Genomic DNA, 27,827 nt, shown 5'->3' with positions numbered 1-27,827 from the left:
ACACGGTCAGGAATGATCTAGTCCTGCCACGAGTGCAGGGGACTGGACTAGATGACCTCTCGAAGTCCCTTCCAGTCCTTTGATTCCATGATTACCCCAAAGCCCCTCATGAAATAAAGAGATTCAAACTCAAATATGCTTCATTCTATTTATTACATGTTAGAAATATTAACATCTCATGGTATCCGGCTTACCATCTAAATCCAGTCATAACCAACAAAAGAAAAATGTTAACCATGTTTCAAAATGAGCACTCTTACATTCATTTTCTCCCCTGTAACTTAAAGAAAAAATTGTTCAGCTGTACTAAATTCTTACGTTTGACTATTTGAAAAAAGGCATTAAAAATCTGCTTTAACAAGCAAGTATACTGGTTTGTTAATCAAATGTATGTTGGCAGTTGTAACCACAATCAAGCCCACAGGTTGTTTTACTAATTTTTTTTTCTATCCAAAACTGTCTTTTTGGTTACTTTTATTTTTATATCTGGATATGTATGCAAGTTTGTTCAACTAAATTTAATAAGAAAAGAAATGTAGGGTTTGCTGTTTAAGAAAGTTCCTGCATTGTTTTCCTTACAACCCTCCTATGAATCCAAATAACTTCCTTCAGTTATTTTATATTTCAGAATCCTACTTAGCTAGAAGTCTAAATTGAGGTCTCTGTTTAATTCCACTTAAGCTGAAAAAAGTACAGAAACTCTTCATTCGATGGTGTGCATAAACATTACACTCCATATATAGCAAAAATATTTTTATTTATAATTTACATTTCCACAAGTGAAAATTGTACATTTTTTTTTTTACATATACAATTCCATTCCATTAAATTTGCACGCATCTACAGAACTTTCACACAATCGACACCTGAAACTGTGCAGGCAATAAGAAATTCAAATACAAAAATGTATTTATTAACCAAATAATAGCTGGGGCCCTGCCCCATGAGAATATTTTATTTATATAAAAAGTATTTGCCTTCTAGAGTCAACACAGCAGCTCTTCTGTTCTGTAAAAAAAAAAATCATACCTCTCAGTTTAATTAAACTGGTTCAACTTTATCAGTTTCTGTTTTAATATCTGTAGACGCAGGTGTGCTCTCTTCCATACAAGTAGCAGGGGTGTCGACAGGTTCTTCTTTGACTTTAGGACTGTTACAGGTCTCCTGTATTTCTTGTTTGACAATGTTCAACATAATATTTAGTGGGTTTTCCACAGGGGTCTTGCTGGGAGATGGCGTACAATCAAATGATGATGTCTGCCAAATGAAAATTAACAATAAATATACAGTTTTACATATCACTAAGACAGTTATTTCCTTTGTGACTAAAGGAGAGGGAGAAAAGTTATAAATGTTGCTTCACAGGATGTGTTAATCTGGTTATTGAAAATTCAAGGTTTTCCCCCCTCACCAAGATTCTTAAAGAGCTGGTTTGTTCTGTAACATTCTTACTTTAGCAAATATAGTTTAACAACAAACCTAATGCTCCCTAAATTAGAATTATTACATCAAACAAATAAAGGACAAATATGTAGTACAGTGCTTTTCAATCAAGGATCTGCAGATTATATCTAAGGGGTCTAAAAAAGGTTGTCACTACCATATAACAGTGGTTTTCAACCTGTGATAAGAAGACCCCTGGGGTTCATAGACTATGCCTAAGATTTCCAAAGGGGTTCACACATCCGTTTGAAATTTTTTACAGGTCCGCAAACGAAAAAAGATTGAAAACCATTAATGTAATATATTGCCATAAACCACAGTACATCCTCACTAACCCCAACACAACAATTTGAATTAATAAATTCGTAAACAGCTAATGGAAGTTAGAAACTAAAAAAACATCAGTATCAATTTACTCCATTCAGCAAATTCTTCAGATTTAAAAGCTTTAACCCCATATGCTTGACCTATATATTCTACTTATGGCTTCTATTTACTGCTGTCTGATATGCAAGAAGATATGCTACATCACAACATCAGAAATAAGCAATAAGCTTCCCAGCTAGTTCTGAATGATGAATTTTCCATTACCATCATTCTTGCAGTTCCTTGTCTAGCCACATGTGACAGAAATGGGTAGCATGCTCTGAATACATTCTCTCAGTACAAAACTATACATCTCTCAACACAAATGTCAACCTCACAATAAAATGTTTGAGCAGAAATAAAAATAGAGATGCACTTGCCTTTTGGTAATCTTCATAACATGATGGATGGTAAATCTAAAAAAAGAAAAACAATGTGACTTCTCTACATATTTGAACACACAAATGCGTATTTTATTGCAGTTTTACAGGTTATGAAATTAGGTTTGCAGAACAGTTTTGATTATGCACTTCATGGTCTCATCCCCTAGCTTCCCTAAACATTCACTTTTGAACTAAAGTCTTCCATGCTTGGCTTCTAATGCCCAAAGGCAATCTGAGCAAAATATATTTTGTCCTTAATGCTGACCATAAATCTAATTTCTCAACCGAATGCAGTTTAAGCTGTGAATTCTCAAGACCCCAACTCCACTTATTAGCACCCCTTCTCAGCCTCAACCATCTCCCTTCCCCCATCCGGAGACTCAGAAAGTTATAATGATTAACACAGGGTTGGTGTGACTTTCATATGTTCTAACTACATATAAATTTAACTTAAGAATGGCCATACTGGGTCACACTAAAGGTCCATCTAGCCCAGTATCCTGTCTTCTGACAGTGGCCAATACCAGGTCCTTCAGAGGAAATGAACCGAACAGGTAATCATCAAGTGATCCCGTCGCCCATTCCCAGCTTCTGGCAAACAGAGGCTTGGGACGCCATCCTTGCCTATCTGGGCTAATAGCCATTGATGGACCAATCCTCCAGGAACTTATCTAGTTCTTTTTTGAACTGTTATAATCTTGGCCTTCACAATATACTCTGGCAAAGAGTTCCACAGGTTGACTCTGCATTGTGTGAAGAAATACTTCCTTTTGTTTATTTTAAACCTGCTGCCTATTAATTTCATTTGGAGACCCCCCCTTTCTTGTGTTATGAGTAAATAACACTTCATTATTTATTTTCTCCACACCATTCAGGATTTTATAAATCTCTATGATATCCTCTCTTAGTCATCTCAATTCCAAGATGAACACTCCCAGTCTTATTAATCTCTCCTTATACAGAAGCTGTTCCATACCCCCAGTCATTTTTGTTGCCCTTTTCTGTGCCTTTCCCAATCCAATATTTTTTTTTTGAGATGGGGTGACCACATCTGCACACAGTATTCAAGATGTGGGGGTACCATGGATTTATATAGAGGCAACATGATTTTCTGTCTTATCTATCTCTTTCCTAATGATTCCCAATGTTTTGTTAGCTTTTTTGACTGCTGCTGCACACTGAGTGGATGTTTTCAGAGAACTATCTACAATGACCCCAAGACCTCTTTCTTGAGCGTTATCAGCTAATTTAGACCCCATCATTTTATAAGTATAGTTGGGATCATGTTTTCCAATGTGCATTACTTTGTATTTATCAACATTGAATTTCATTTGCCATTTAGTTGCCCAGTCACCCAATTTTGTGAAGTCTCTTTGTAGCTCTTCGCAGTCTGCTTTGGACTTAACTATCCTGAATAGTTTTGTATCTACAAATTTTGCCACCTCACTGTTTACCCCTTTTCCCAGATCATTTATGAATATGTTGAACAGTTCTGGACATGGATTTATATCCTGGTGTAAGTGAGGTATGGTGTCAAAATATAAACGGTGACTGGATTTTTTTCATAATGTTTAGGAAAATTTATATAAAGAGCTGAACTATGTTAGTGGTTATTGTAAATTAGTTACAATTTTTTATGTATAAGTTACTGAACGTATATCTACATGTATTTTATTTATGGTGCTGCTGCATGGTGTGCTGAAGCCAAGTATATTTGTGCGAACGTATCAGCACTTTAAGGGTACCTCCCCCATGGTGCTGATGTTTTGGTGCACCATGGAACCTAAAAAGCAGCAGAGTAAACTCTTCAAGAGTGAAGACAGACTGGGCTGCCCTCCACCACATGCCGCTTTGCACATTCATGCTATTTCCTCATCTACCCTGGCTTTTAGTAACCCCAAAACGTGATATGCTCAGAATACCTTTTCCTCTACCCTAATAGCATTCTTTAAATGCCACTCTTCCTCTTCCTCATCCCAATATTGTTCAAATTGCTCTTGGCAAATTTCACAGCTCTGAAAGATAGAAAAGACACAGTTATGTACATTTACAACACTTTTGTGCTTACCAGTTTCTAGAGAAGCAGCTAACTACAATTTACTAAGAAAAGGGGACTTTTTAACAATCAAGGTAAATATACTGGAATACGCTGCATTCTTATGTATACACTGTAGAGTTAAAAAGGTAACATAAATGGACACTATTTACTAATTTAATTGCAATTTGCGAACTCTGGACTAATTGTAACTGACAACTACATTCCACATTCTCAATTAACTGTTAGCATCACACAAAGTTACTACGTTTTCTAAATTAAAAAAACAAATCTCCAATTTAGAAAGGCTTTCATTCAGGGAAGGGGTAGCCACCACAACAGTTTTCTAGAAGTCCTGTATGCACTCGGTAGCCAACTGTTATGAAATTCAACAGTGTCAGCTAATCCAGGTAACAAACTTTTGTCCATCTTTCTATTTTGCCAATTAAAACAGCTCATATTTTATTACATAACTTCCCTCCCTAAATAGAATTCAGAGAATTCATGATTTTGTTGCTATTCGGTTAGAATCATAGAATATCAGGGTTGGAAGGGACCTCAGGAGGTCATCTAGTCCAACCCCCTGCTCAAACGCTTAGGTAATTAGTTCTTCTTACTCAGCCCTTAGTAAGGCCAATTTCTATTGGCCTCAATGGAAATTTCTCTAAGTAAGACCTGAACGAAAACACAAGTTAGAGAGCTTGTGATTTGGCCAATTGAGAATGTTTTCAGTTTGTTTGCCTCCATCATCTCTCCTACTGCAAGTGTGCTAAATACAAGCTTCAGCTTCCACACAGGTACATTTCTAACCTGTATTTGTTAGATACAAGGATGAAACTTTACAGTTTACATAAAATACTTAGGGATAAAAAGAAAAACTGCAAGATTGCTCAGAAATTAGACCATTCCCCTTATGTAAGCTAATCAAAGACCGTTTAAATATGCAAATTTACCTCATCTACTCCTGCTGGTCCAGCAGGAACACTTTGAAACTCTTTTTCTTTAGCAGCTTCTTGTGTCTTCAATACAACTTCTTCATGTACTTTTTCAAAGAACTGGCTCTTTGCACGTTCCTCTAGATCAGCTATTTCTTCAAATTCTATCCAGTCCTAAGGAAGTTAACAAAAATAACATTCAAGCCTTCTTTTCATTAATCGTAACTTTTACACATTTAAAAATACAGTTCCCCAAATTTGATATTTGAGAAGGTGTGAAAGCATTTTTAATAAAAGGTGTCAGTTTGACTGGACTGGAAACTGAAGCTCTCTCATTACAGATACAGCATGACAAGTAGCAGTGCAAGTTTCCCCACACTGCTCCACTGTGCTTCAAGCCTATTCTAAAGGGACCACTCTTCAGAGCGGCAATGTAGTTTAACATCCATCTCATTCTAATCATTGCTCTCTTCTGAGATTATCAAAAAAGGTGTCAAAGGTTTTAGACTATATTAGTCCCCCCTATACCTTTCCTTTATGTTCTTACAGTCACTGTCAGAAAAAAGAGGAGGGAGAAATCGGAGAGGGTTAATTACCAAAGGCCGAATTCTGTGCTGATTTACATTCCATGCAACACAACTGAATTCAGTGCAATTACACAGGGAATAATTTTGCCTTCTATTCATTCAGGCACATACAGAGAAAGATATTATTGAATTACTTACTGTTAAACTGTAGTACCACCTTCTGTGAGTAACTTTTCTGCTAATGTCCTTTTCAGTGCGATTTTGTCGGTAATGCCAGTCCAAGTGATCTGCATATACGTCCGTCTGTGAAGTTGTAAACCTCATTCCACAGGAGTAACACTGAATACCAGTGTACAGTCGATTTATAACACTATCATAACGCCTACAAGAGAAAAAAAAATGTAAAGTCTTCACATTTACTAGAAAAGAGATTACATTTTTTTTTTAAGGGTGAGAAAACATTCCAATAAAGTATACTGGATTCCCATTGCCAACACAGAAAGGAGTGAAGCCATTATATAAGTAAAACAGGTGTCAGGTAGAGTGTAGGTTTCCACAGTTTTCAAGTTTGTGACAGATCTAAAATTTCAAATTGCAAAACCATTATCTCGAGGTAACCATACATGAAAAGCATACTAGCACATCATGTTAGCCATTTTAGATCTACTGGCTCCAATGAGCTAAAAGCAAATTGACATGAATGCTAAAAATATTGGACCCAAATCTGCAAACCTTTGTGCACGTGAACAGTTCCATTGACTCTGATGTGCATTTAAAAATATTTGGTCCAATTAAAAAAATATGCATCTTGTCGAAGAATTAAATGTTTATAAATATATTTCACATGGAAAAGTTTTTATGCAAATTATACGACATTAATGAATACAATGATGAAACTGACAGTTGTATCCCTTCTCCCTCCTTACTCTATTGTGATGTCTCACAATCTTGTACAATTAAGTTCTCAAGTTGTCTTGAAACAAAGACAATTAAACTACCTATATATTAGTGTCATGATTACCCATAGTGCACACTGAGCCCCCATTAGTACACGTACTGTTTTAGTTCTTCAACTGTAAAGTTAGTGAGGTCTGGGATGTCTTGATCCTCACTCTGCTCCTGGTCATCCTCCTCCTCTTCAGGAGCTGGCTGGGTAGAAGTTTCATTCACTTCTAGAATACACACATGGAACACTGTCAGTTTCCCAAGATTTCATTCTGAAACAGTTCCACTTATTCAAATAATAAAATGAACATGATAACGCCAAATACAGCATTAACCAATTCAATCCGGTGCTGTAACAGCTTAAAACAAAGGTACACAAATTAATAACTAGGTCTACAATTTGAATTTGGGCAAGTGGTTTTCAAGTGACTTCTCTAATTCATCCAAACCCTTGGTTTGGAAAGTAATCTATGAAAGACACAAACTAAAGCAATTTCAAACACTGACATATTTTTAAAAAATTGTTTTGATTAAAAACAAACAATTGGGGGATGGCACCAAGGACAGACAGACTGATGTATTTGCAAGTCTGGCTATATTAGTTAGCTAAAATCTACAAAGTAAACTGGTCAATAGTGGAAGTTTTAAAAGGAAGTTACCAAACACAGTTCACTTCATCATGTGCACAAAGATGGTCATTCCCAAATTATGGGACATCATATAAACACAAAAGCAAGTTCTTGGTTTTATTTGCTATAAAAAAATCATTAAAACACCTATTACATAGAAAATTAGAGTACTTATATAATACCAAGATTTTTACTGGGAGTTTTTCACTGCACTCTTGTGTTAAAATGGACAGTAAGAGGATAAATGCTATACATACGTGCTGAAGTGGAATCAGTAGTTTTTGACACTTTGAGGATTCCTGTTGAAAGCAGTTTAGAGAACAACTCATTTACATCAAGCTGGCCAAGGTGATTATCAGGATATGAAAGTGGAAGGGATCCTAAGGGAAGAAAAACAGCAATGCTACAATATTTCTGATGCATTTGAGAAAAATCAAGCCTTAATATATGTCATCCTGTTTATTTTAATGATACTCATTTAAAATAATTTTTTTGAAAAGTTAATGCTTTAAAGAAAATAGAAGTTGCTAAATACAATTCTGTTGTTCATTTCTTACTCAACTACATTCCATTCTATACATCACCACCAAGAATATTTTATCACCCAAGCCATTCGCTGAGAGAAAAGAGTAGCCCTCAGATAGAATGGCAAAATAGAGGTGCTTCTATTTGTCTCATCTTTTTCTCTCCCCCCATTTTTCAGCTTTTCATTTACCAAATTGTTTCCCTGTCTCTTCTCCTTTTGTTTTGCGCCTTCTTGGTCCTTTTTTGTTAGTCAGCTTCCCTTTGCAGTCCCTCCCTCTCCTCATAGTATTAAGCTTTCAAAGTGTTGATCTGTCTACCACCCAAGGTACAACCATGCATACATGCTCTACAGGTTTTTGGAATGTTATTTTCTTAGTCTGAATCTAGTAAATATTTACGCTTCATTATTTGACTTTGTTCACTTATTACATTCTGGAAGCCTTTCATTTTGGGCTCTGATGTGCAGGGATGAATTGCATAACTTGGCATATACAAATCAGCATTATGGTGTCTCCATTTATCTTCTCATACCCACACAAAGGCAGACCATTTTCAGCATCATAGCATACCAAAAAACTTGTGGTTACATAAACTAATCAGGACTGGGCCTGATTGATACCTGAATGCGAGACCGCCAAAAGAATTAAAGTATTCAGAAATTTTGTATTTATTACAGTACTATAGAAAAGTATTACAGAAAAATTGTACTTATTAACAATTAAATGGCAATCTTTCTTGAATTAGTACTAAACCAGGGCCCCAGAATAGTGCTAAGTGGCAACATGCTGTTGAAAGAACTGTGCTGTCCTTTAGATGAGATGTGGACAACCTGAGTAGCTAAATTCTGTGGTATCTGATTAACAAAGTTTGAACACGAGTTTAAAATAGCCAGCACACAATTTCCATACATACCTGCTTGAGTCTGAACAAAGCTTCCAGGATTTTGTGCAAGTACTGGTAAATATGTTTGTCCTTGACTATAAGGTCCAGCTTGAGAAGATACAGATAGACCAGGAACCTGTAAAAGTAAAAAGTTATGTACTTATTTCATAGCTATTTGAATTACAAATTCTTCTTACATTTTACTATTAACTCCTAAAGTGTCCCCAGTATACAATAGAAATGTAGGACTGGAAAGGACCTTGATAGGTCATCTAGTCCAGTTCCCTGCCCTGAGGATGAACTAAGTATTATCTAGACCATCCCTGACAGGTGTTTGTCCAACCTGTTCTTAAAAACATCAAAGGACAGAGATTCCACAACCTCCTCACATAATTTGTTCCAGTGCTTAACTACCATGACAGTTCGGAAGTTTTTCATAATGTTCAACCTAAATCTCCTTTGCTGCAATTTAAGCCCATTATGCCAGTGGTCCCCAAACTTTTTACCTCATGCCCACCTCTTACCTCTGTTTACCGAAGCCGGGGGCAGGAGCGAGGCCACGGCTCTGGGAGGGGAGGACACGGACAGGGGTAAGGGGGCTGAAGCTGGGGCCACAGCGCAGGGCTGGCAGCTGGTGCCAGGAGTGGAGTTTAGTGGCACTCACACCCTGCCCTCCATAGGGGCTGGCCCAGGCCCCAGCTGCGCCCCCCTGAACATTCCACTCCACAGTTTGGGAACCTCTGCATTATGCATTTACCTATTTATATCCATGAAGAGGGAATGCTTCCGTACGTTTTTGAAAGCTCCTTATAATTTGACAACACAGCATTTCAAACTATATTTTTATTGCCAAGCATATGGGGAAGGGACACACACAACTTAATGAAATGCAAAGGTCCTTCCATGCTTACTTGTTTAATAAGGGATACTTGTTTCTTTTAGCCATCAGGCCTGCACATTTTAAATTCATTTTCCAATATTGACTCACCATTGCTCTTTTAAATTGTTCTTTTTCACCCAAATTGGACATTAAAATATAGGTGAATGCCTACCCATCTAATAATTTTAGCTGAAAATGTAAATGGTACCAGTTATACCAAAAAATAATGGAATCCAGGATGTCACCAAAAAAGCAATAAATGCTAGTCAATTTCAGAGGGGAAAAGTAATTTGAATTATTACTTCTGCTATAACTGCCTTCTGCAAACTGATTAGTAAGTTCCATCAGCATATATTTTTGGATTCATGGCTGTTGGTTTTGGTGTTCTTTAAAATGTTACCACTGTAAGTAGTATGAGGACACCTAACTACTGGTATTCATTTAATTAGTAATTCTTCATATCACATTCAATTTATATCCTGATAATGAAGAATGCTTGTAGAATTCAAATTTTCTAATCAATTTGTTATAGATGGCTTTGTTATAGATGTTTGACACCAACTCCACCTACTGAAGAGAATTTTTGCAAGACAATCATCAATACTGAAGCCAACTGACCACACCCACAGATGAAAGATGTCTGCTAAACAGGCACTTTTTGTCCAACAAATAGTATGAGTGTGCCAAAATCCTATATTTCCTAACAACCTCCCTCCCAAGGGCACTAAATTTTACAGCTCTAATAAGGCTAGCTGAAATAACCTTGTGTGCACTACATGCCTTACATGTATCCACACCAGCTTTGTCCTACTTATCTACACTTGTTAAGTAGCATTTGGCCTTTACTTCTCTTGCAGAAAGATCAGGAGTGTTTATATGTACCTAAATTTAATGTTTTCCATGGAATTAATTTTGTGCAAAGAGTAGTTAAAATACTGCACGTGATTTATAACTCCAATCATAGCCATTTTTGCATTCAAGTGAGTAGTGGAAATAGACCAGTTTCATTATTGTTTTGATCAGGTTACACTTTCAGGTGTACACACTGCAGGGGAACTTTTAAAACATGCTTGGAAATACCTGAACCTATAAAAAAACTTAAATTTTTTCTTAATAGATTAGGATGTTTCTCTAAAAGAAAACCAATTGGGAAGCAAAATTATCAGACTATGTCCCTTTAAAATTATGACTGTAGACAATTACTGATACACCTCTTCCCTGATATAACACTGTCCTTGGGAGCCCAAAAATCTTACCGCGTTATACGTGAAACCGCATTATATAGAACTTGCTTTGATCCACCGGAGCACGCAGCCCAGCCCCGCCCCACCCCACCCAGGATTGCTACTTTACCGCATTATATCGGGTCACATTATATCGGGGTAGGGTGTATATTCAAATTAAGACTTTTTAAATTTGAAACCATCTGTAGGGTTCCTGTCTCCTAAGCCCTCATAAAGTCATAAAATTTTGCTATACAGATGTAGGCAAGTTTAATGCTAAACAATCTTACCTGCTGTGGTTGCTGAGTATTTCCTACTGACACAGAATTAGGCAAGGTATTGAAGTTTCCATATTGAGGACCCTGAAGATTCTTGTCATCAAAATAATGTCCAGATGCTCTGTTAAGTGGATTGGGAAAGTTCTGTGCTCCAGGGCCAGGGGGCCCATTGAAATTTGGTCCTTGAGAGGCATCAAACATTTCAGGTCTCTGGAACTGCATACCATGGGATGGCCCGTTGTAAGTCTGATTGGGATGTTCACTGTATGGACCAGTTTGCCCGTAAGATTCCAGTCTTGAGGCAGGAGGATTAGCTACATTTTCAAACCTTGGACCTTGAAGACCAAGGGGCATTGCAAACCTTGAACCTGGCTGGTGTTGAGGACCATCAAACCTTTGAGGTACTGGTGTATCAAATCGTGGCTGCTGACCAGGTGGTCCATCAAACCTAGGAGCTGTCTGTTGACCTGGTGCCCTTTCAAATCTTGGGCCAGGTTGTCCATGTAAACCATCAAACCTTTGCAAAAGGGATAGCTGACCAGGTTGACTATCAAATCTGGATGAATGACAGCCATCGAATCTTGGACCAGTCTGACCCAAAGGCCCTTCAAATCTAAGTCCACCCCCCGTCTGGACTGATGGACCCTCAAACCTAGGACCAAGTCCTGGCTGGACGTGTGGACCTTCAAACCTGAGACCACCCCCTCCCTGGACATGTGGTCCTACAGACTGACCATGGGGCCCCTCAAAACGCAGACCTCCTCCCGGTTGACCATGTGGCCCCACAGGCGGACCATGTGGCCCCTCAAAACGGAGCCCACTCCCTGGTTGACCATGGGGCCCCATTGGCTGGATATGTGGCCCCTCAAACCTGAGCCCACTCCCTGGTTGACCACGAGGCCCCATAGGCTGACCATGGGGTCCCTCAAATCTGAGTCCACCTGCTGGCTGGCCATGAGGCCCCATAGGTTGACCATGGGGTCCCTCAAACCTGAGACCACCCGATGGCTGACCATGAGGCCCCTCAAATCTGAGACCACCCATAGTCTGGCCTACAGGCCCCTCTAACCTGCGACCACCCACAGGCCCCTCAAATCTTAAAGCACCCCCTACTTGTCCCAGGGGGCTTTCAAACCTTAGTGCACCCCCTGCACCTACTTGCCCAAGGGGCCCCTCAAACCTGAGGGTGCCTATCTGCCCTGGTGGCCCATCAAACCTCAGGGCACCCCCTCCCCCTGCCTGTCCCAGTGGCCCATCAAACTGAGACGCAGCTCCTCCTCCCACCTGACCTAGTGGCCCTTCAAACCTCATAGAAGCCTGTGCAGGTGGCCCTTCAATTCTAGGGCTTGAATTATTAGAAGGCCCATCAACAAAATGACCAGCTTGTCCATCTCCCCCTCCCCTTGCAGCAGGCTGTCTAGGTGAGCCATCAAATAGTGGTCTGTCTTCCATGAGTGCACCTAATCTCTGCTTTACGTCAATGCCTGCAAATCTTGATCCTGGACTCTCTATAAATGGTGTTTTCTCTGGATCTTCATATCTAGGTCTCTTGAAACGTTCACTGAATGGGGATCTCGGTTCCTCTCGAACACCTAAAATTTAAAAAAACAGTTACTTACTGAAATTCTGCAAGATACCTAACCTCAAGAATATAAAAATAAAATATGTACCACTCTGTCCAACCATCTGTCTTTCTTCACGATTATCAAATTTGCAGAATCCATCTCCATCAATTTTCTGAAACTCTGGTGTACTTTTCCCTTGTTGCCTGAGTGCATCTCTAAATTCATCTGTTTCTCCCCAACTATCGTAAGGATCGAAGTTTTTAGAACTTCTTGTTCCTTTGGAAGAATTTTGCTCATCATGTCTTCGCCGGCTCTCAAGTAGTGAAAGATCATCAGCATAAGGTCTACTGCCACTTATAGGAGAATGCCGTCTTGACCTGTCTCCAAATTGCTCTTTTCTGTCAAATTGTCCTCCACGTTTACCTTTTGTTTGCTCACATTCTATTCCAGAAAGCAATGCATCAGTCAAATCATACCCTAAAATATCATCAGGATCTAACAGATCAAGTCTTGGAAATGAATGCTGAACTTGTGTTCTTTTCAGTTTAGCTTTATGTTCATAATACGTTAATTCAGCATCAGACAGAAGGGGTTTCTTCTTCATACCACATTTTTCTTCTGTAGGACTATCCCACACATTGCATCTGTGCTTCCCTTCCTGATATTGGAACAGTTGACGAATCTGATGAGCCACAACAAGGAACTCATCTTGTGTTATTTCCCCAGATGTCAGACGTTCATTTGCCTACAATGTACAAAAAATGTAAACAAATTTTAGATTTAAAAAAAATTTTTTTTTAATGTAACTACACAAAACAGGTCTGACAAAGGAAATGTTGTTGCATTACACATCAAGAATATAAAAACTTGTTCTGAGGTACAGAAGGTGGTGAGAGGTAGACAACTACAAGTCTCTGTGTAAAGATAAAAGGGAGAAAAATTAGCAATGATGTCACGGAAGCAGTCTACTATAGACCATCAATGTAGGAAGAGGAGGTAGATGAAGCATTTCTAGAACAGATATCCAACACTCAACACCTGGTAATTACCCAGACATCTGTTGAAAAAGTAATATGGCAAACACAAAATTTCCAATAAATTCTTGGAATGCCTTGGAATTAATTTCAGGAAGTAGGGCAAGTAAACAAGGGGAGAGCCATTTTAGACTTAATTTTGACCAACAATTAGAATGGTGGTGAATATAAAGGTGGTAGGCAATGTGTGTGGAAGTGATCACAAAAGAATAGATCCAGAGGAAAGAAGGCATGAGAGCAGCAGAAAAAGGACAATGGACTTAAAAAAAATAAAAAAAAAATATCAAACTTTAACAAACTCTGAGAACTGGTAGATAAGGTCCCCTGGGACGAAAATCTAAGGCAAAAAGTTGTTCAGGAGAGCTGGCAGTTTCTTAAAGAAACAATACAGGTGCAACAGCAAACTACCCCAATGAGAGGAAAAGATAGGAAGAATATTAAGGAGTCAATATGGCTCCATCTGGAGCTCTTTAATGACCTAAAGGATAGGAATAAATTGTCAGTTTTTAGAATGGAGAGAAGTAAATAGAGGTGCCCCCAGGGGTCTGTACTGGAACTAGTACTTGTCAACATATTCATAAATGATCTGGAAAAAGGGGTAAACAGTGAGGTGGCAACATTTGTATATGATACAAGACTACTCAAGATAGTTAAGTCCAAAGCAGACTGTGAAGAGTTACAAAGGGACCTCAAAAAACTGGGTGACGGCAACAAAACAGCAGAAGAAATTCAATTTTGATAAATACAAAGTAATACACACTGAAAAACATAATCCCAACTATACATATAAAATGATGGGGTCTAAATTAGCTGTTACCACTCAAGAAAGATCTTGGCGTCATTATGGATAGATCTCTGAAAACATCCACTCAATGCGCAGCAGCAGTCAAAAAAGCTAACAGAAAGTTGAGAATCATTAGGAAAGGGATAGATGATAATATAGAAAATACCATATTGCTTCTATATAAATCTGTGGTAAGCCCACATCTTGAATAATGCATGGAGATATGGTTACCCCATCTCAAAAAAGATATACTGGAATTCAAAAGGTACAGAAAAGGGCAAGAAAAATCACTGGGTTATGGAACAGCTTCCATATGAGGAGAGATTAGTAAAACTGGGAGTTTTCAGTTTGGAAAAGACAACGACTAAGGGGTAATATGATAGAGGTCTATAAAATCATGACTGGTGTAGAGAAAGTAAATAAGGAAGTGTTATTTACTCCTTTTCATAACATGAGAACCAGGGGTCACCCCAATGAAATTAATAGGTAGCAGGTTTAAAACAAACAAAAGAAAGCATTTCTTCATACAACGCACAGTCAACCTGTGGAACTCTTTGCCTGAGGATGTTGTGAAAGCCAAGACTATAACAGGGTTCAAAAAAGAACTGGATAAGTTCCTGGAGGATAGGTCCATCGATGGCTATTAGCCTGGATGGGCAGGGATGGTGTCCTGCCAGATGCTATGAATGGGCAACAGGGGATGGATCACTTGATGATTATCTGTTCTGTTCAATCCCTCTGAAGCACCTGGTATTAGCCACTGTCGGAAGACAGGATACTGGGCTAGATGGAGCTTTGGTTTGACCCAGTACGGCCATTCTTAAGAGGTTCCTAAGATGTATTAGAAGAAAGAGAAAAACGAAGGAAAGTGCAGGCCCTCTACTTAGCAGGGAAGGAAAGCTAATAACTGGTGACATCAAGAAGGTTGAGATGTTTAATGCCTATTTTGCTTCAGTGTTCACTAAAAAGGTTAATGGTGACCAGATACTCAACACAATTAATAACAAGAGGGAAGGAACACAAGCCAAAATAGGGAAAGAACAAGTTAAAGAATTTTAGATAAGTTTTATGTATTCAAGTCAGCACAGCCTGATGAAATTCACCATGGGCTACTTAAGGAACTAGCTGCAACAATCTCAGAAATATTAGCTATTATCTTCAAGAATTCGTGGAAGATGATTGAGGTCCCAAATCACCAGAGAAAGGCAAACCAGCATCTATCTTTAAAAAGGGGAAAAGACGGGACCCTGTGAATTACAGACCAGTCAGCCTAACTTACATACCTAGAAAAATACTGGAACAAAGTATTAAACAATCAATTTGTAAGCACCTAGAGGATAATAGGGTTATAAAGAAAAGCCAGCATTGCTTTCTCAAGAACAAATCATGCCAAACCAGCCTAATTTCATTCTCTGATAGTGCTAATGGCCTAGCTAGTGGATGGCCGGGAAGCAGCAGATGTGCTATATCTTGACTTTAGTAAGGCTTTTAACAGTCCCAGATGACATTCTCATAAACCAATTAGGGACATGTGACAAATGAAATTACTGTAAAGCGGGTGTACAACTAGTTGAAAGACAGTAAGTACTCCAAGAGTAGTTATCAATGGTTCGCTGGCATATCAAGTGGAGTTGCACAGGGATAAGTCCTGGATCCGGTACTATTTAATATTTTCATTAATACTTAGATTACGGAGTGGAGTGGATACATATAAGATGTGCAGATGACAACAAGCTGGGAGGGGGTCGCAAGCGCTTTGGAGGACAGAGTTAGAATTCAAAACAACCTTGACAAATTGGAGAATTGGTCTGAAATCAAGAAGATGAAATTCAATAAAGACAAATGCAAAATACAACACTTCGAATTAAAAAATCAAATGCAAAACTACAAAAGGGGGAATAACTGAGTAGCGTATAGTACTGCAGAAAAGGATCTGAGGATTATAATGGATCACTAATTGAACAGAAGTAACAATGTGATGCAGTTCCATAAAACGGCTAATATCTGAAATGTATTAATAGGAGCATTATATGAAAGACAAGGGAAGTAACTGTTCCACCTTATCTGGCACTGGTGAGGCCTCAGCTGGAGTACTAAATCCAGTTTTGGGCATCGCATTTTCAGAAAGATATGGACAAACTGGAGAGAGTCCAGAGGAGAGTAACAAAAAATGATAAAAGGTTTAGAAAACCTGACCTATTAAAAAACTGAGAAAATTTAGTCCTGAGAAAAATGACTCAGGAGGAATCTGAAAACAGTCTTCAAATAAGTGTTACAAAGAGTACAAGGATCAATTGTTCTCCATGTTCACTGAAGGACAAGAAGTAACAGACTTAATCTGCGGCAATGAAAATTAGATTAGATATCAGAAAAAAATTCTAACTATAAGGTTAGTTAAAATCTGGAATAGGCTTCCAAGAGTGGTTGTGGAATCCCCATCACTGGAGGTTTTAAAGAACTGACTGGACAAATGATCCAAGTTTACTTGGTCCTGTCTCAGCATGGAGGACTGGACTTAACCTGTTAAGGTCCTTCCAGCCCTATATATGATACTAATTATAACATTACCTTTTTAAGTAGCTCTCGTTTGCTTGCAGAAGTCAATTCTTTGGGAATCTGCAAATTGGCATCCACACTTAATCGATGCTGTTGCTTTGGGGCTCGAGGTGACAAAATTCCTTTACTGGCCGCCCAGATCTCCCTGTGCCTCTGATGAGGAGATTTACTAGATACTTGATGTTCGTCATTCTGCTGTGGACTGAAAATAATAAAATCAGGTTACTTAAAATATATATTGTTTCTTTTTACTACATTCACATTAGAACTGATTCCATCTAGATCTGATGTGCTACAGCCACAATAGAAACTCAGCATCAATGATTACACTAGTTTGCCAGTAAAAATGTTTAACGGACAATCCCCCGTTGCTTTGATATCTGAATACTGCATGCCAATCCTGCTCCTACTAGAGTCAATAGCAAAACTCCCACTGATTTCATCAACAGGATCAAGCTCAAAATCAGTAACTTACTTTTTACTTTCCTCCCAACCAGATTTCCATCTTTTGCTCGATTTGGAACCTTGCCAATTTTCCACATTCTCCTTTGGTTCTGGAGTGGACTTTGTAGAATGCTGATTTGCAGTTTCCTGTGGTCTGTCTTCTTGAGTTTTTTTCAATCTCCTTGGATCTCGTGAATCCTGTTTAAGGTTCCTTTTATTAGAATTTCTTTCTTCCCTTGTAGTTAGTGTAAACTCTTCAACATGAGATTGCTTAGGCCCTGACTGACGGAGCTTTCCAATTTTAGGAGTCGAGGAAGTAGGAGACAAACTCCTCAGTCTTCTTTTGGGTGATCTCCTCTCTCTTCTCTTTGGTGAATGGGCAGCTGGAGATCGAGACTTAGGAGAGCGTGATCGGGACCTTTTTCTATTACTTGATCTCCCAAGTTTTCCACCCTGTTTTTCTGATTCTTCTGTAATACAGTCCTGTTTTTGAACAATGCCATTAATTACTTTATTTCTGCTGCCAACAGGTCTGTGTTCAGATGTCTTATGTTCTTCTTTTTCTTTTCTCTCCATATTTTTTCTCTTTTCCTTTGTGTCATCATCTTTACCATCTGGCTTCTCCTGAAGATGCTTTTTTAATCTTGGATCTCTTTTACTAATTTCAGATACTTTTATACCCTCACATTCTTGGCTTTTAGCATCTTTAGTATGGGATAACTTGCTTTTTAAAGGGGATGGTGATTTAGATTTTGCATCTAACTGATCAAGTTCTTTCTTCTGTGTTTTCTCACTTGATTTTAACTTTTCTTGCTTTGACAAATTTTGTTTTTCAGCCTGCAGTGTTTTGTTTGCCTTGATATCAGATTGACTTGTGGTAGACAGAAAATCTTTCCTATGACTTTGATCTTTAGCATGAGAAGAATGTTGAGCCATTCTATTAAGACGAGGATCTCTGTTTACTACTTTGACATCATGAAAGTGAGAAGATGGAGATGGTCTGTTTTTTTCACATTGCACAGAAGTCTGGTGAGGAGCTTTCACTGTCATATGAGGAGTCTGTGAAACATGTTGTTTGGAAGGTGCTTGAACTGAACCCATGGTGGTTGCCCCTTGTTGAACACTAAGAGAAACTGCCTAAAATGGGGGGAGGGGAAAAAGAGTTAGCATGTAAAATATAAGCCCTAAACCAGTGTTATTCAGCTGCACTGCATCTTGAAAATCAACTACAGAAAAAAAAAACTTTGAAAGTTAACGACTAAACCAGTTAAATTCAAAATAATCAAGCCTAGGACCAGTCCTCTAAGCACCTGTACTGAAATGCAGTAGCATTACAGAAAACAGAAATGAAGATCAAGTAGAAAAACAATACAATATCAATGCCACATAAAAGAATACTTATATATATATCTTTCAAAATGTGAAGTAAAGTTTCTCATTATTGTATTTCAGGGTTTTTCCATCTGATGACAAGAAATCATGGAAAAGTAGAAATTCAGGATACAAACACGTGATAGGCATGGTAAGACTGACATATTTGCCTTTTGGGAGACAAACCTGACATGACTGTTGAAAATATTTATATAGGCTTCCTGCTCCAGTCTCTCTATGTTAGAAACAAATGTTTTGTTTTCAAAAAACGACTGGAATAAAGATTGCTGAAAATACATGTTTTGTGTGCTTTTAACATGTATATAGTATAGTGACTACTACGAAAGATGGGAGGGCTGGCTCCGTGTTGCCAGACATACATCACTTTGGGAAAGCAAAAACAACGAAAATTGTAAATTGAAATAAATAGTCAAGTTGCAATAAAAAGCCTTCCATCACTCCAGTTTTGATTAAAAAAAACACTAAGATATTTGGAAGTAATAATTTTACAATTAGCTCCACATTGGAAAATACCACTGCAGGAGCATGGCCTTATTCTACAACAACTTGGCTTTCCCAAAAGTGAGAAAACTGCCATACTCCACTACATATATAGCGAACAGTGCAGCCAAGATATTGTTTTATAAATACTTCAAAAAACAAAAAATATCCATTTGTTTTGTTCAAAATAAAATCCTCCATGTATGACAAAACTCTAACTCCCTACTCACCAACTGTGCTTTAGTCTGTTCTAACTCCAGCTCTAATTTTTTCTGTTGAAGTTCCAGCAACTGTTTTTGCTTTGCCAGCAGTTGTTGTCTTATTAGTTGCTCTTGGGTCAAATTCTTTTGAATTTCAGGAACAGCTGGAGGAGTTGAGGTACCAGATGAACTGACTGTAGAAGTAGGTGCAGGAGATTCCTCAGTCTACAAAGAAAAATAATTTGAAGGACATTACAACTCTTGGAGGGAGAAACAAGTGGAAAAGGTTCAAAATTGTAACCGAATCTCATTTAACTGCTGTATGGATACTTTATTTCATTTGTATTACAATTTACCAACTATAAATTAGTTTTTAAATTTCATGCAAAAAATAATTCGAACATTTTAAAATGTTGCGCAATTCAAAATTTCAAACAGTGATTGCTTAAAAACTATCATTTAATACAATCTATAAATAGGCAATGAATATTCAGCGTTTTAGTTAAACTCCAATTTTGACATGTGAAAGATAAACCCAATTAATCTTTAAATAATTGAGAACTGTGTCTTACCTGGCTGCCTATATAGATCATCTACTTCTTCAAAATTCTTTAATAATGGCTTACAAAGTGTCAGCAAAATGGGACACGTAAACAATAAAAATTGTGTATCACCATCTGCTCATGCAGAAATCATATTAAAACTTACCGATTTATTTAAAAACTTAGGATTCACATGGATGCTAGAAGTATTCACATTTGGGGGTAGAGGTTTAATTGGCCAAGCAGGATCTAATGAGTTGACTCTGACATCAAGAGCATACAGTTTCTTCAAAGGGAAAATTTCATCCCATGTGGAGCGTAATTTAAATAAACTTTTCCTAGTATTTTCATCCACCTAAAAACAACAGAACAATTCTATGGCTTGTTAAGTTAATATAAAACAACTTTAGCACATGCTTAAAAAAAGATTGTAATTTCAGATATTTTATTCTATACCTGCACTAACTTGGAAACTTTATCCTTTCATAAAATCTTTAATGAACACAGCTGAGTATTTAGAACTAAGCAAATTGTTCTAAGAAACATACAAATATACCAACAGGACCAAGTACAGCACCTGTCCAATGTAGATTTTAATCAAAGAGCACATATCAGTTATTCTGTGAAAACCTTAAAATAGCACAAATGTGTATGTGGATTTGCTGCTTGAAAGGCATTTGAGGGTTTCATAGCATGTTACCATCCTCCTAAACAGGCTTTTCCTTTTGTGTATCAAGATGCTCTAATTCCTTAATTTTGCCAAATTTCTGTAAAAAAAAAATTTAAATACTGACAGCCAAAAAACTATACAATATATAAATCTATAGATATTGACAAAGTGGAAACTGCTAGAAAATCAGAGAACTGCCTTCTAAATATTCTATTCTAAAAATAGAATATACAAATTGATAAAAAAAATACCATAATTTGAAGTTTCAAACTAAATTGAAGCATTCCAAAGAATTCCCATCAATAGTATACTCTGTAATCCTTAAAGGAAAGATCTACTATTTTTTTAAATACACTAGTTTGAAATTCACAGCAAAAATAGCTGCAAGGATTGAACTGAAAATCTGACTACTCTTGCTAGTGACCATTTTACTAATAAGCAAGATTTGTAACAATGTCAACACTGAAATCCAAGCCAGTATCAACTGACTTCTATCCATTTTAATGCCAATTTAACTATTAAACGTGACATCCATTTAGTATTTAGATATTAAATAAGCATTAAAACAGAACATAATTGGGAGGGGTTCAAAGTAAGGGATGGTAAACCTATGAAGCTCAGAAATGTCAATTATAATCCACAGTTCTAGATTCTGTTGCATTGGAAATGCATGGACAGAGCTTTTACTGGTGACCTGTTATCATGATTTAACTCACAAGACTTTACAGAACACAGAAATGTTCCTTTAAATAGTCTACATTCATCAATGCAATCTATTCAACAACTATTCACAAACTAAAAATTAACATTTAAAAAGATACATATGAATTGAATTGTTAAAAGAAACATTGAGATCCTTAATGGGATGTAAAACCTGAACAGAAAATGCTAAATATCCACCAAAAATTGTAATTAATTTTATCTGCTAAATTTATGGGATGCTGTTTTATCTTGATATGCAGAAAATTACATAATGGATTTAAATCAAACTGGAAACGAGTTACCTTAAGACCCAATCCTTCAAAAACTTTACTCAGGTTTGCCTTTTTTCCTTGGGAGAATAGTCCCAATTATTTCTTGTGATTAAGGATGACAAACATGAACAAAGAGTTTGCAGCACTGGACCCATAACTTGATCACAACACTGAAACAAAACATTCATGTGTAACGTGCTAGTTTTACTTTCTTAGAAAGCCTTTCACCATAGGCCACTAAATGAATGTCAGCGTGTCACTGACTTGCATTCTTCATAGTTAAGCACTCATTTTTGCCACTCCAGGTGCAAAAAATTTAAAATGAACAACAAAGTCAACTTCAGCTACAAAAGGTAAAAATAATTGCCCTCTCTTTCTTAAAAAAAAAAAAAAAAAAAAAGAGAGAATAATGCCCAAGTACTTTCTTTGCATTAAGGGCATTCACTATCTTTAAAAAAACAAAATCAAAACAACCACCGTTTAAAATAGATTAACTTGTACCACAGCAATAGATCTTACCAAGTGTTATATTACATGACAGAAAAAAGGCTAATATGAAGTTCTTTAGTGAGATATACTACAGATGTTAATTTAGCAAAACTTCACTTCATAATCACCATGAGCTGATAACCTCTATCTTAGGTACTTCTAACAGCTTTTCTTTTATGATACGCAACAGTGTAGTAAAAGATAAATTAAAAAACATATTCATTGTTATACTTCACCATGCAAGAAAACCCAACACTGAAAGGCAAATATTTATTTATACAGGAGACAACTTTGATTAGACTACAGAACTTTCTGAAAGCATATGTACCTTTTCAAATACACAAATAAATGTTGCAACTAGGTTTTTAGTAAATGCAGTAAGATACTCTCTTCCAACGTTCTTGACAATGGAATCCATAAGGTACATAACAGGAAGCTTCTCTGTAGAAGGAGCCTGAAGTAATAAGAAGAAACTGAGAAGTTTAGAATAACATACACATTTGAACATTTTTAAGATTAAAGGATAACCAATCCCAAAAATACAGGTCTCTATTTTTGGCTGACATTACAAATCAAAGGATTATTTTGTACACACTGAACTTGGGAAGTTTATTATCAACAAGTACCATGCTGTGCGTCTACCAAACAAAAACCCAAACAGTTTAGTTATTTGTTTTAAGTTTGTGTTTGAAATGACTTGGGCAAAAAAAATTCGCACACCAGTGTTACTATTAAGTGTTTTGAATGTAACTGTTTCACGTACATTTGATAGATTTTAAATTAACATGAAACCACTATTAGCTAGTGCTGGAACTTCTAATAATTGTGACTTGTATCAACTTAAAGCTGTTTATCTATATTTCACGTTAACAGAATTCAGACTTCTGGCAGAAAGGCCCCAAAAATGTAACTCTGTAGATGTAGATTATATGTTGAATACGACAGTCTTTTTGTAACCTACATTTGGAATAGACTAAAGTTACGTCACCGCAATCCAAACGAACGAGGAGTCTCGGCCTCCTATAGCAGTTGTAGTTATTCAGTTGGATTTTCAAGCTGTATGCAAAACATGCAGCTAAAACAAGAAGTTCTAAACCCAAACAACATTCAACTATGAGGTTGGTCATGGGAGCACAGATGATCTTGTCTGGAAACCAAGATTTTCACTGAAGGTAGTCTTCAAACTCCGGACTCTCCATTGTCAAAGGAGCAGGAATTTTTTTTTTAAGTTCATACACAAGATTGGTACTTAGTTTGTGCAGTAGGACTAGTGTGGTGGTATTAAGACTGGTACAGCAACTTCCAAAGCAAATGAAGCTTTGTTGGCCTAACCCCCAAAAATGAATTTTAATGTCTACCATTGGCTTTCACAAGCAGAAGGCACAGCAAACTTCCAGAAAGCATCAGCAGGTACACAGACTTGTTGAAAGGACAACGTAAAAGGCACATGTTGTGTTAACTTTGCTCCTCTTCCACAGGAACATCCATTGACAAAACTTTTCCCATCTACCATCCCGCAAGTCCACGTATAAAAGTCAGTACATTTACTCATAGCTAAGTTTAGATAGGGTTATCCAATGGGTCCATAAATCATTCGCACCTCACTTCACAAAACCCATTGTCCAGACAAGCGTGTGGAAGTGCTCTTGCTTTACAGTTTTATATTTAGTACCTTTCCCGTTAGAGTGGCTTAAGAAAACTGCAGACAAAATTAATATAGGTCATTCTGAGTCTACAAGTCTCGTATATGAGTAAATCAGAGCCAAACTATGTTGTGTTTTCACTCTTAAATGTATTTTTATTTACAACATTTTCAAACCGTTCCACTACCATGACCTGAAGCTTGCTCAAAGAGGCAAATAAGGGGTAATTTCTTCTTAAACATAGGTAAATATTAAATCTGGTAGCAGCCTACACTAATTTGTATACATAGTGAAAAATTATATTAGTAGATGGCATGTCTTAATATGTAATAGGAAGATGCAGTTAAAACATAAAAACTAAATGTGGTAAATGCACAATATGGCTTACATCATCAGTAAACTCCCTCATCTGGGTATTGAAAATGTGCATATTTTAACACTATCGTGTGAAACAAATACACCTCTGGCCATAGTAAGCCAAAGACTAAGTGTCCAATGCTGCTTGATATTAAAATGGCTGGGATGGTTTTGGTTTCTTCTTAAGGTAGCTTATTAAAAAACCTTTTTTAATTCTGAATGGCTTGTTTAAAAAGAAAAACAGGAAGATTATAATAATCAAAGTCAGATTTCAGTGAAACACACACAGCTGTCTGACCAGCCCTTATTCCCAAGAGCTACTTATACAGTAGGAGCTATACTTTTTTCCATTTCATCACTGAGTGTGTTTACACACAGGCTCAATATACTCAGCTACGTTTAAAGTCTGAGATCTTCTGGATCCTTTTAACTAATAACAAAGTCATTTTAAAAAGTGTTATAATGGTGACTTGCATTACACACCAGGTTGTGAAGTAATCGCACGTGGAAGTACTTCAATCTGGTAAGGAAGTCAGCCTGTTTTAGCATTGACCCATGTAATTTAAAAGAGTTATATAGAAAACTCAACGCTGAATACTTCAGTCATTCAGGTATTATATTTTAAGAACCAGGGCTTAGATAAGGCAAGAATTTTTAAGTCTTCATTTCCGGAAGTGTTTATTAGGTCAATATAGTTATCAAGTTCTCCATTAACCACAAGAGTGAATCCTAGTTTGGAATGTACTATGGTTTTCAGATGCCAATACAGTTAGAATACAGGACAGAACTCTTTCTATTAGCTGAAAGATACCCACAAGACAGTACCCAAAAGCCAGGGAAGCTCAGCATAATAACCAGAACATTGAAGGATGCTAACTATAAGCTTGTTTGCACAGTGGGGTTTGGCCTTCATTAGAAAATGCTTGCGGTTCACTTTCAATGAATGTATGAAATTTGTTGCTGAAGATGTGCATCTCTGTGGGGTTTTTTTTTTTTATTAGTTTTCTGAAGGTATGAACCTTAAACTCATTTTGATATCTGAACCCCCAGTCATGTCACTTTTAAACACTTAACAAATAACCATGTAAATAATATTGATTTTGGAAACAGATTCTGCACTAAACAATGGTAAATAAAAAGACAAATACATATTTCACACATTTTATTTACAAATTTTATAATACCAGTCACACAGTTCAAAACCATTTATTAAAATGTAAAGCAAACCACTCAGTTTTACACTGAACAGAAACTGTCTCCAGGCAACATTTTTTTTTTCTTTTCTTTTCTTTTTTTTTTTTTTTTTTTTTTTTAAAAAGTGGCTTAGTAAAGGAGGTCAATTTCCCAGGAAGAACTAAAAACTTGCCTTATGTAACCAGTCACTACAGTAACTAGGCAAAACTAACCATAGATACAGGATTTAAAACATCTTTAAAAAAAACAGGGAGGCTCTAAAACCACCCAAAAAAGGAAAAAATTCACAGCATTGGTATTTATGACAAATCATTTAATATGCACATCCATTGCCCCGTATTAGATATGATGAAATCTATTAGATTGTGACATCACCTTCCCAAAGAAAAGGCAAAGCCCAGCCCCTGAAGACATTTAGAACTAGTCTAGACAAGGGTCTGGGAGAACCCACCGTAGGTAGCCATCCTGCTCTGTCTGAAAGATAAATAACTTTAGAGGCCTTTCCCTCCCCATCTAAATTTTACAATTTTCCCTACGATAAATCTCAATTTAAAGCCACAATACAAAAGCCTTAGACCACCTAGTAGCAGAAGGAACAGGGGAGAAGGAGTGTGTTGTATTGATGGGGGTGGGGATGAAAAGGAGCTATTTTACTGGAATTAAATTCAGGGCTAGTTAAAATCCTCTGCTAAAAAAAATAATAATGTAATAAACCCCCATGTGCCCATGGCTGACTGATGTCAGCAACTGCCTGGGTTGGGCTTTGAGGGAGCATCCTCTTTCCCCTTTGTATCATGTGCTCTCAGGCGCCATGTTAGGATCCTACAAGCTGCATTTCTTCTCCCCTGCCCCGACCAATAAGCTTCTCTAACCAAGTTAGATTGCACACACCCACCACACTACGCTTCTAGTCAGAGCAGATCTGAACAGACTCCCCACACCAAAATAAGCTTCGCTAAGGAAACGACCCCATCACCACCACTCGAACTTCTCTCACCGGAACAGATGGTCGCCCTTGCTCTGCCCTAAAGAAACTTTTCTTCACCAGCAGATTCTGAACCCCGCCCCCCCGGAGGTCTCAAAAAGCAGCAGGGGGAACAGCCCTGTCCTTCAAACTAGGAGGGAGCTTCATTTAGGAACTAGGGAACGGGAAACCTCTCTTTTACAAAATCCCGATCTATGTTCATTTATTTAAACTGCCCCGAAAAAAGCTGCCATCTTGCGTCCCCCGCTCCAGAACGTGGTTCTAGTTGCGCGACCAATGACTGAACTGGTGGGTTGAAGCGTCAAAACAGAGACACTGAGTAGCATCCCCACGGCCAGAGGACGCCGGCTGCAGGGCGAGGTGGTCCTAAGGCCCCGTCGCTGCCAGGCCGCCATGTTGTCTCTCGGATTTACACGGGCCTTCGTTCCCCATATCCAGGGTCCGCTCGGAGCGGCTCCGCGGGGCGATTCCCGACACCTCCCCGGACGTCGGAGTCCCTGTCACATTACCCCCGTGCTCGACAGCACGCTAGTGTCGGGGGGGGGGGGGGGGCGCTCCTCCTCCCCTGCCTGCAAGGGGCCTATACTTGGCGTGGAGAGGATGAGCCCCCGGGGTCTTGCTCCCTGCCCGCGTTTGGCACTATGCCTCCCCGCCTGCCTGCTCTGGGCCCTTCCCCCAGGCCCCCCGCGCCCCCTCGACTCCTGTCTCCTCCGATCCGTCCCTTCCTCAAATCCCCCGTCCCGCTGTCTGCCCCCACCTCCACCTGCCTCTAGCGCCCCGCCACCCCCCGTGCCCTGCTCGCCCCGCCTCCCTGTCTGCTCCTGGCCCCCCGCCCCGGGTTTCCCTGTCTCCCCTCCACACACACGCACCCCCCACGCCCCAGCCTGCCTCGCCCCTGCCCGGCCTGTCCCCCCAGCAGTATAGGTAGGAGTAGTAGTCGGTGGAATATAAAAACCTTGGCGATTTGCGCCTCGATCAGGGAGACGATGTCCTTGGCGAAGGGCACGTTCTCCTCGGCCAGGATGGTCAGCATGTTGATGTGCGGCTTGCTGTTGAACGTCAGGTCCTCCAGCGACGACTGGTAATCGCGGCACGCGTCCTCCCGGGCCTCGGCGCCGCCTGCGCTGCTCTCCGGGCCCGACATCCTTCTCGGACCGGGGCCCGCGACAGGACCCGACCCACCGACCGAGAGCCCCCTCCCCGCGATCCCCCGCCGCTGCTGCTGCTGCTGCTGCTGCCGCCGCCGCCGCCGCGCGACGCCGCCCCTCGCCGATGCCTTCGAGATCTTCTACCGCATCCTCCGGGCCGGGGCTCCCGCTGCTGATGGTGCCGCCGCCGCCGCCGCTGGTACGACTGCCGCCTCCCCAGCCGCCGCCGCCGTCTCAGTCTTACACACACAAAATGGCGGCGGCCGCGACTCGCGAACTTCTTCTTCCTCCAACCGTTGCGTCATGTGAAATTGTTCTA

General features: G+C 38.7%; 1 protein-coding gene across 1 annotated transcript; it reads right to left on the bottom strand.

Moving 5' to 3' along the window:
• Nucleotides 1-134: 134 nt before the first annotated feature.
• On the bottom strand, nucleotides 135-27,827 carry PCF11 (PCF11 cleavage and polyadenylation factor subunit). The gene is made up of 16 exons (XM_038397748.2): nucleotides 27,316-27,827; nucleotides 22,510-22,635; nucleotides 20,215-20,403; nucleotides 19,537-19,731; nucleotides 17,466-18,571; nucleotides 17,003-17,192; nucleotides 12,722-13,361; nucleotides 11,064-12,643; nucleotides 8,701-8,806; nucleotides 7,521-7,643; nucleotides 6,747-6,861; nucleotides 5,888-6,071; nucleotides 5,181-5,336; nucleotides 4,115-4,207; nucleotides 2,190-2,225; nucleotides 135-1,257 (listed from the first exon to the last, which is right to left on the bottom strand). The coding sequence occupies exons 1-16, from the start codon at nucleotides 27,502-27,504 to the stop codon at nucleotides 1,042-1,044; spliced, it is 5,244 nt and encodes a 1,747-aa protein (XP_038253676.1). The 5' UTR covers nucleotides 27,505-27,827; the 3' UTR covers nucleotides 135-1,041.

The sequence above is a fragment of the Dermochelys coriacea genome, chromosome 1, assembly GCF_009764565.3.
Source record: "Dermochelys coriacea isolate rDerCor1 chromosome 1, rDerCor1.pri.v4, whole genome shotgun sequence".
NCBI lineage: Eukaryota > Metazoa > Chordata > Testudines > Dermochelyidae > Dermochelys > Dermochelys coriacea.
Note: the sequence above shows the minus strand (reverse complement) of the source record. Positions and strands in the feature narration are given on the sequence as shown.

Coding starts and splice junctions, on each gene's coding strand:
- PCF11 (XM_038397748.2), bottom strand. CDS start 27,504: ATGTCGGGCCCGGAGAGCAGCGCAGGCGGCGCCGAGGCCCGGGAGGAC. Junction 4,208..5,180: donor GACCAGCAGGAGTAGATGAG/GTAAATTTGCAT, acceptor TCTATCTTTCAG/AGCTGTGAAATTTGCCAAGA. Junction 1,258..2,189: donor GTTATGAAGATTACCAAAAG/GCAAGTGCATCT, acceptor TTCATTTGGCAG/ACATCATCATTTGATTGTAC.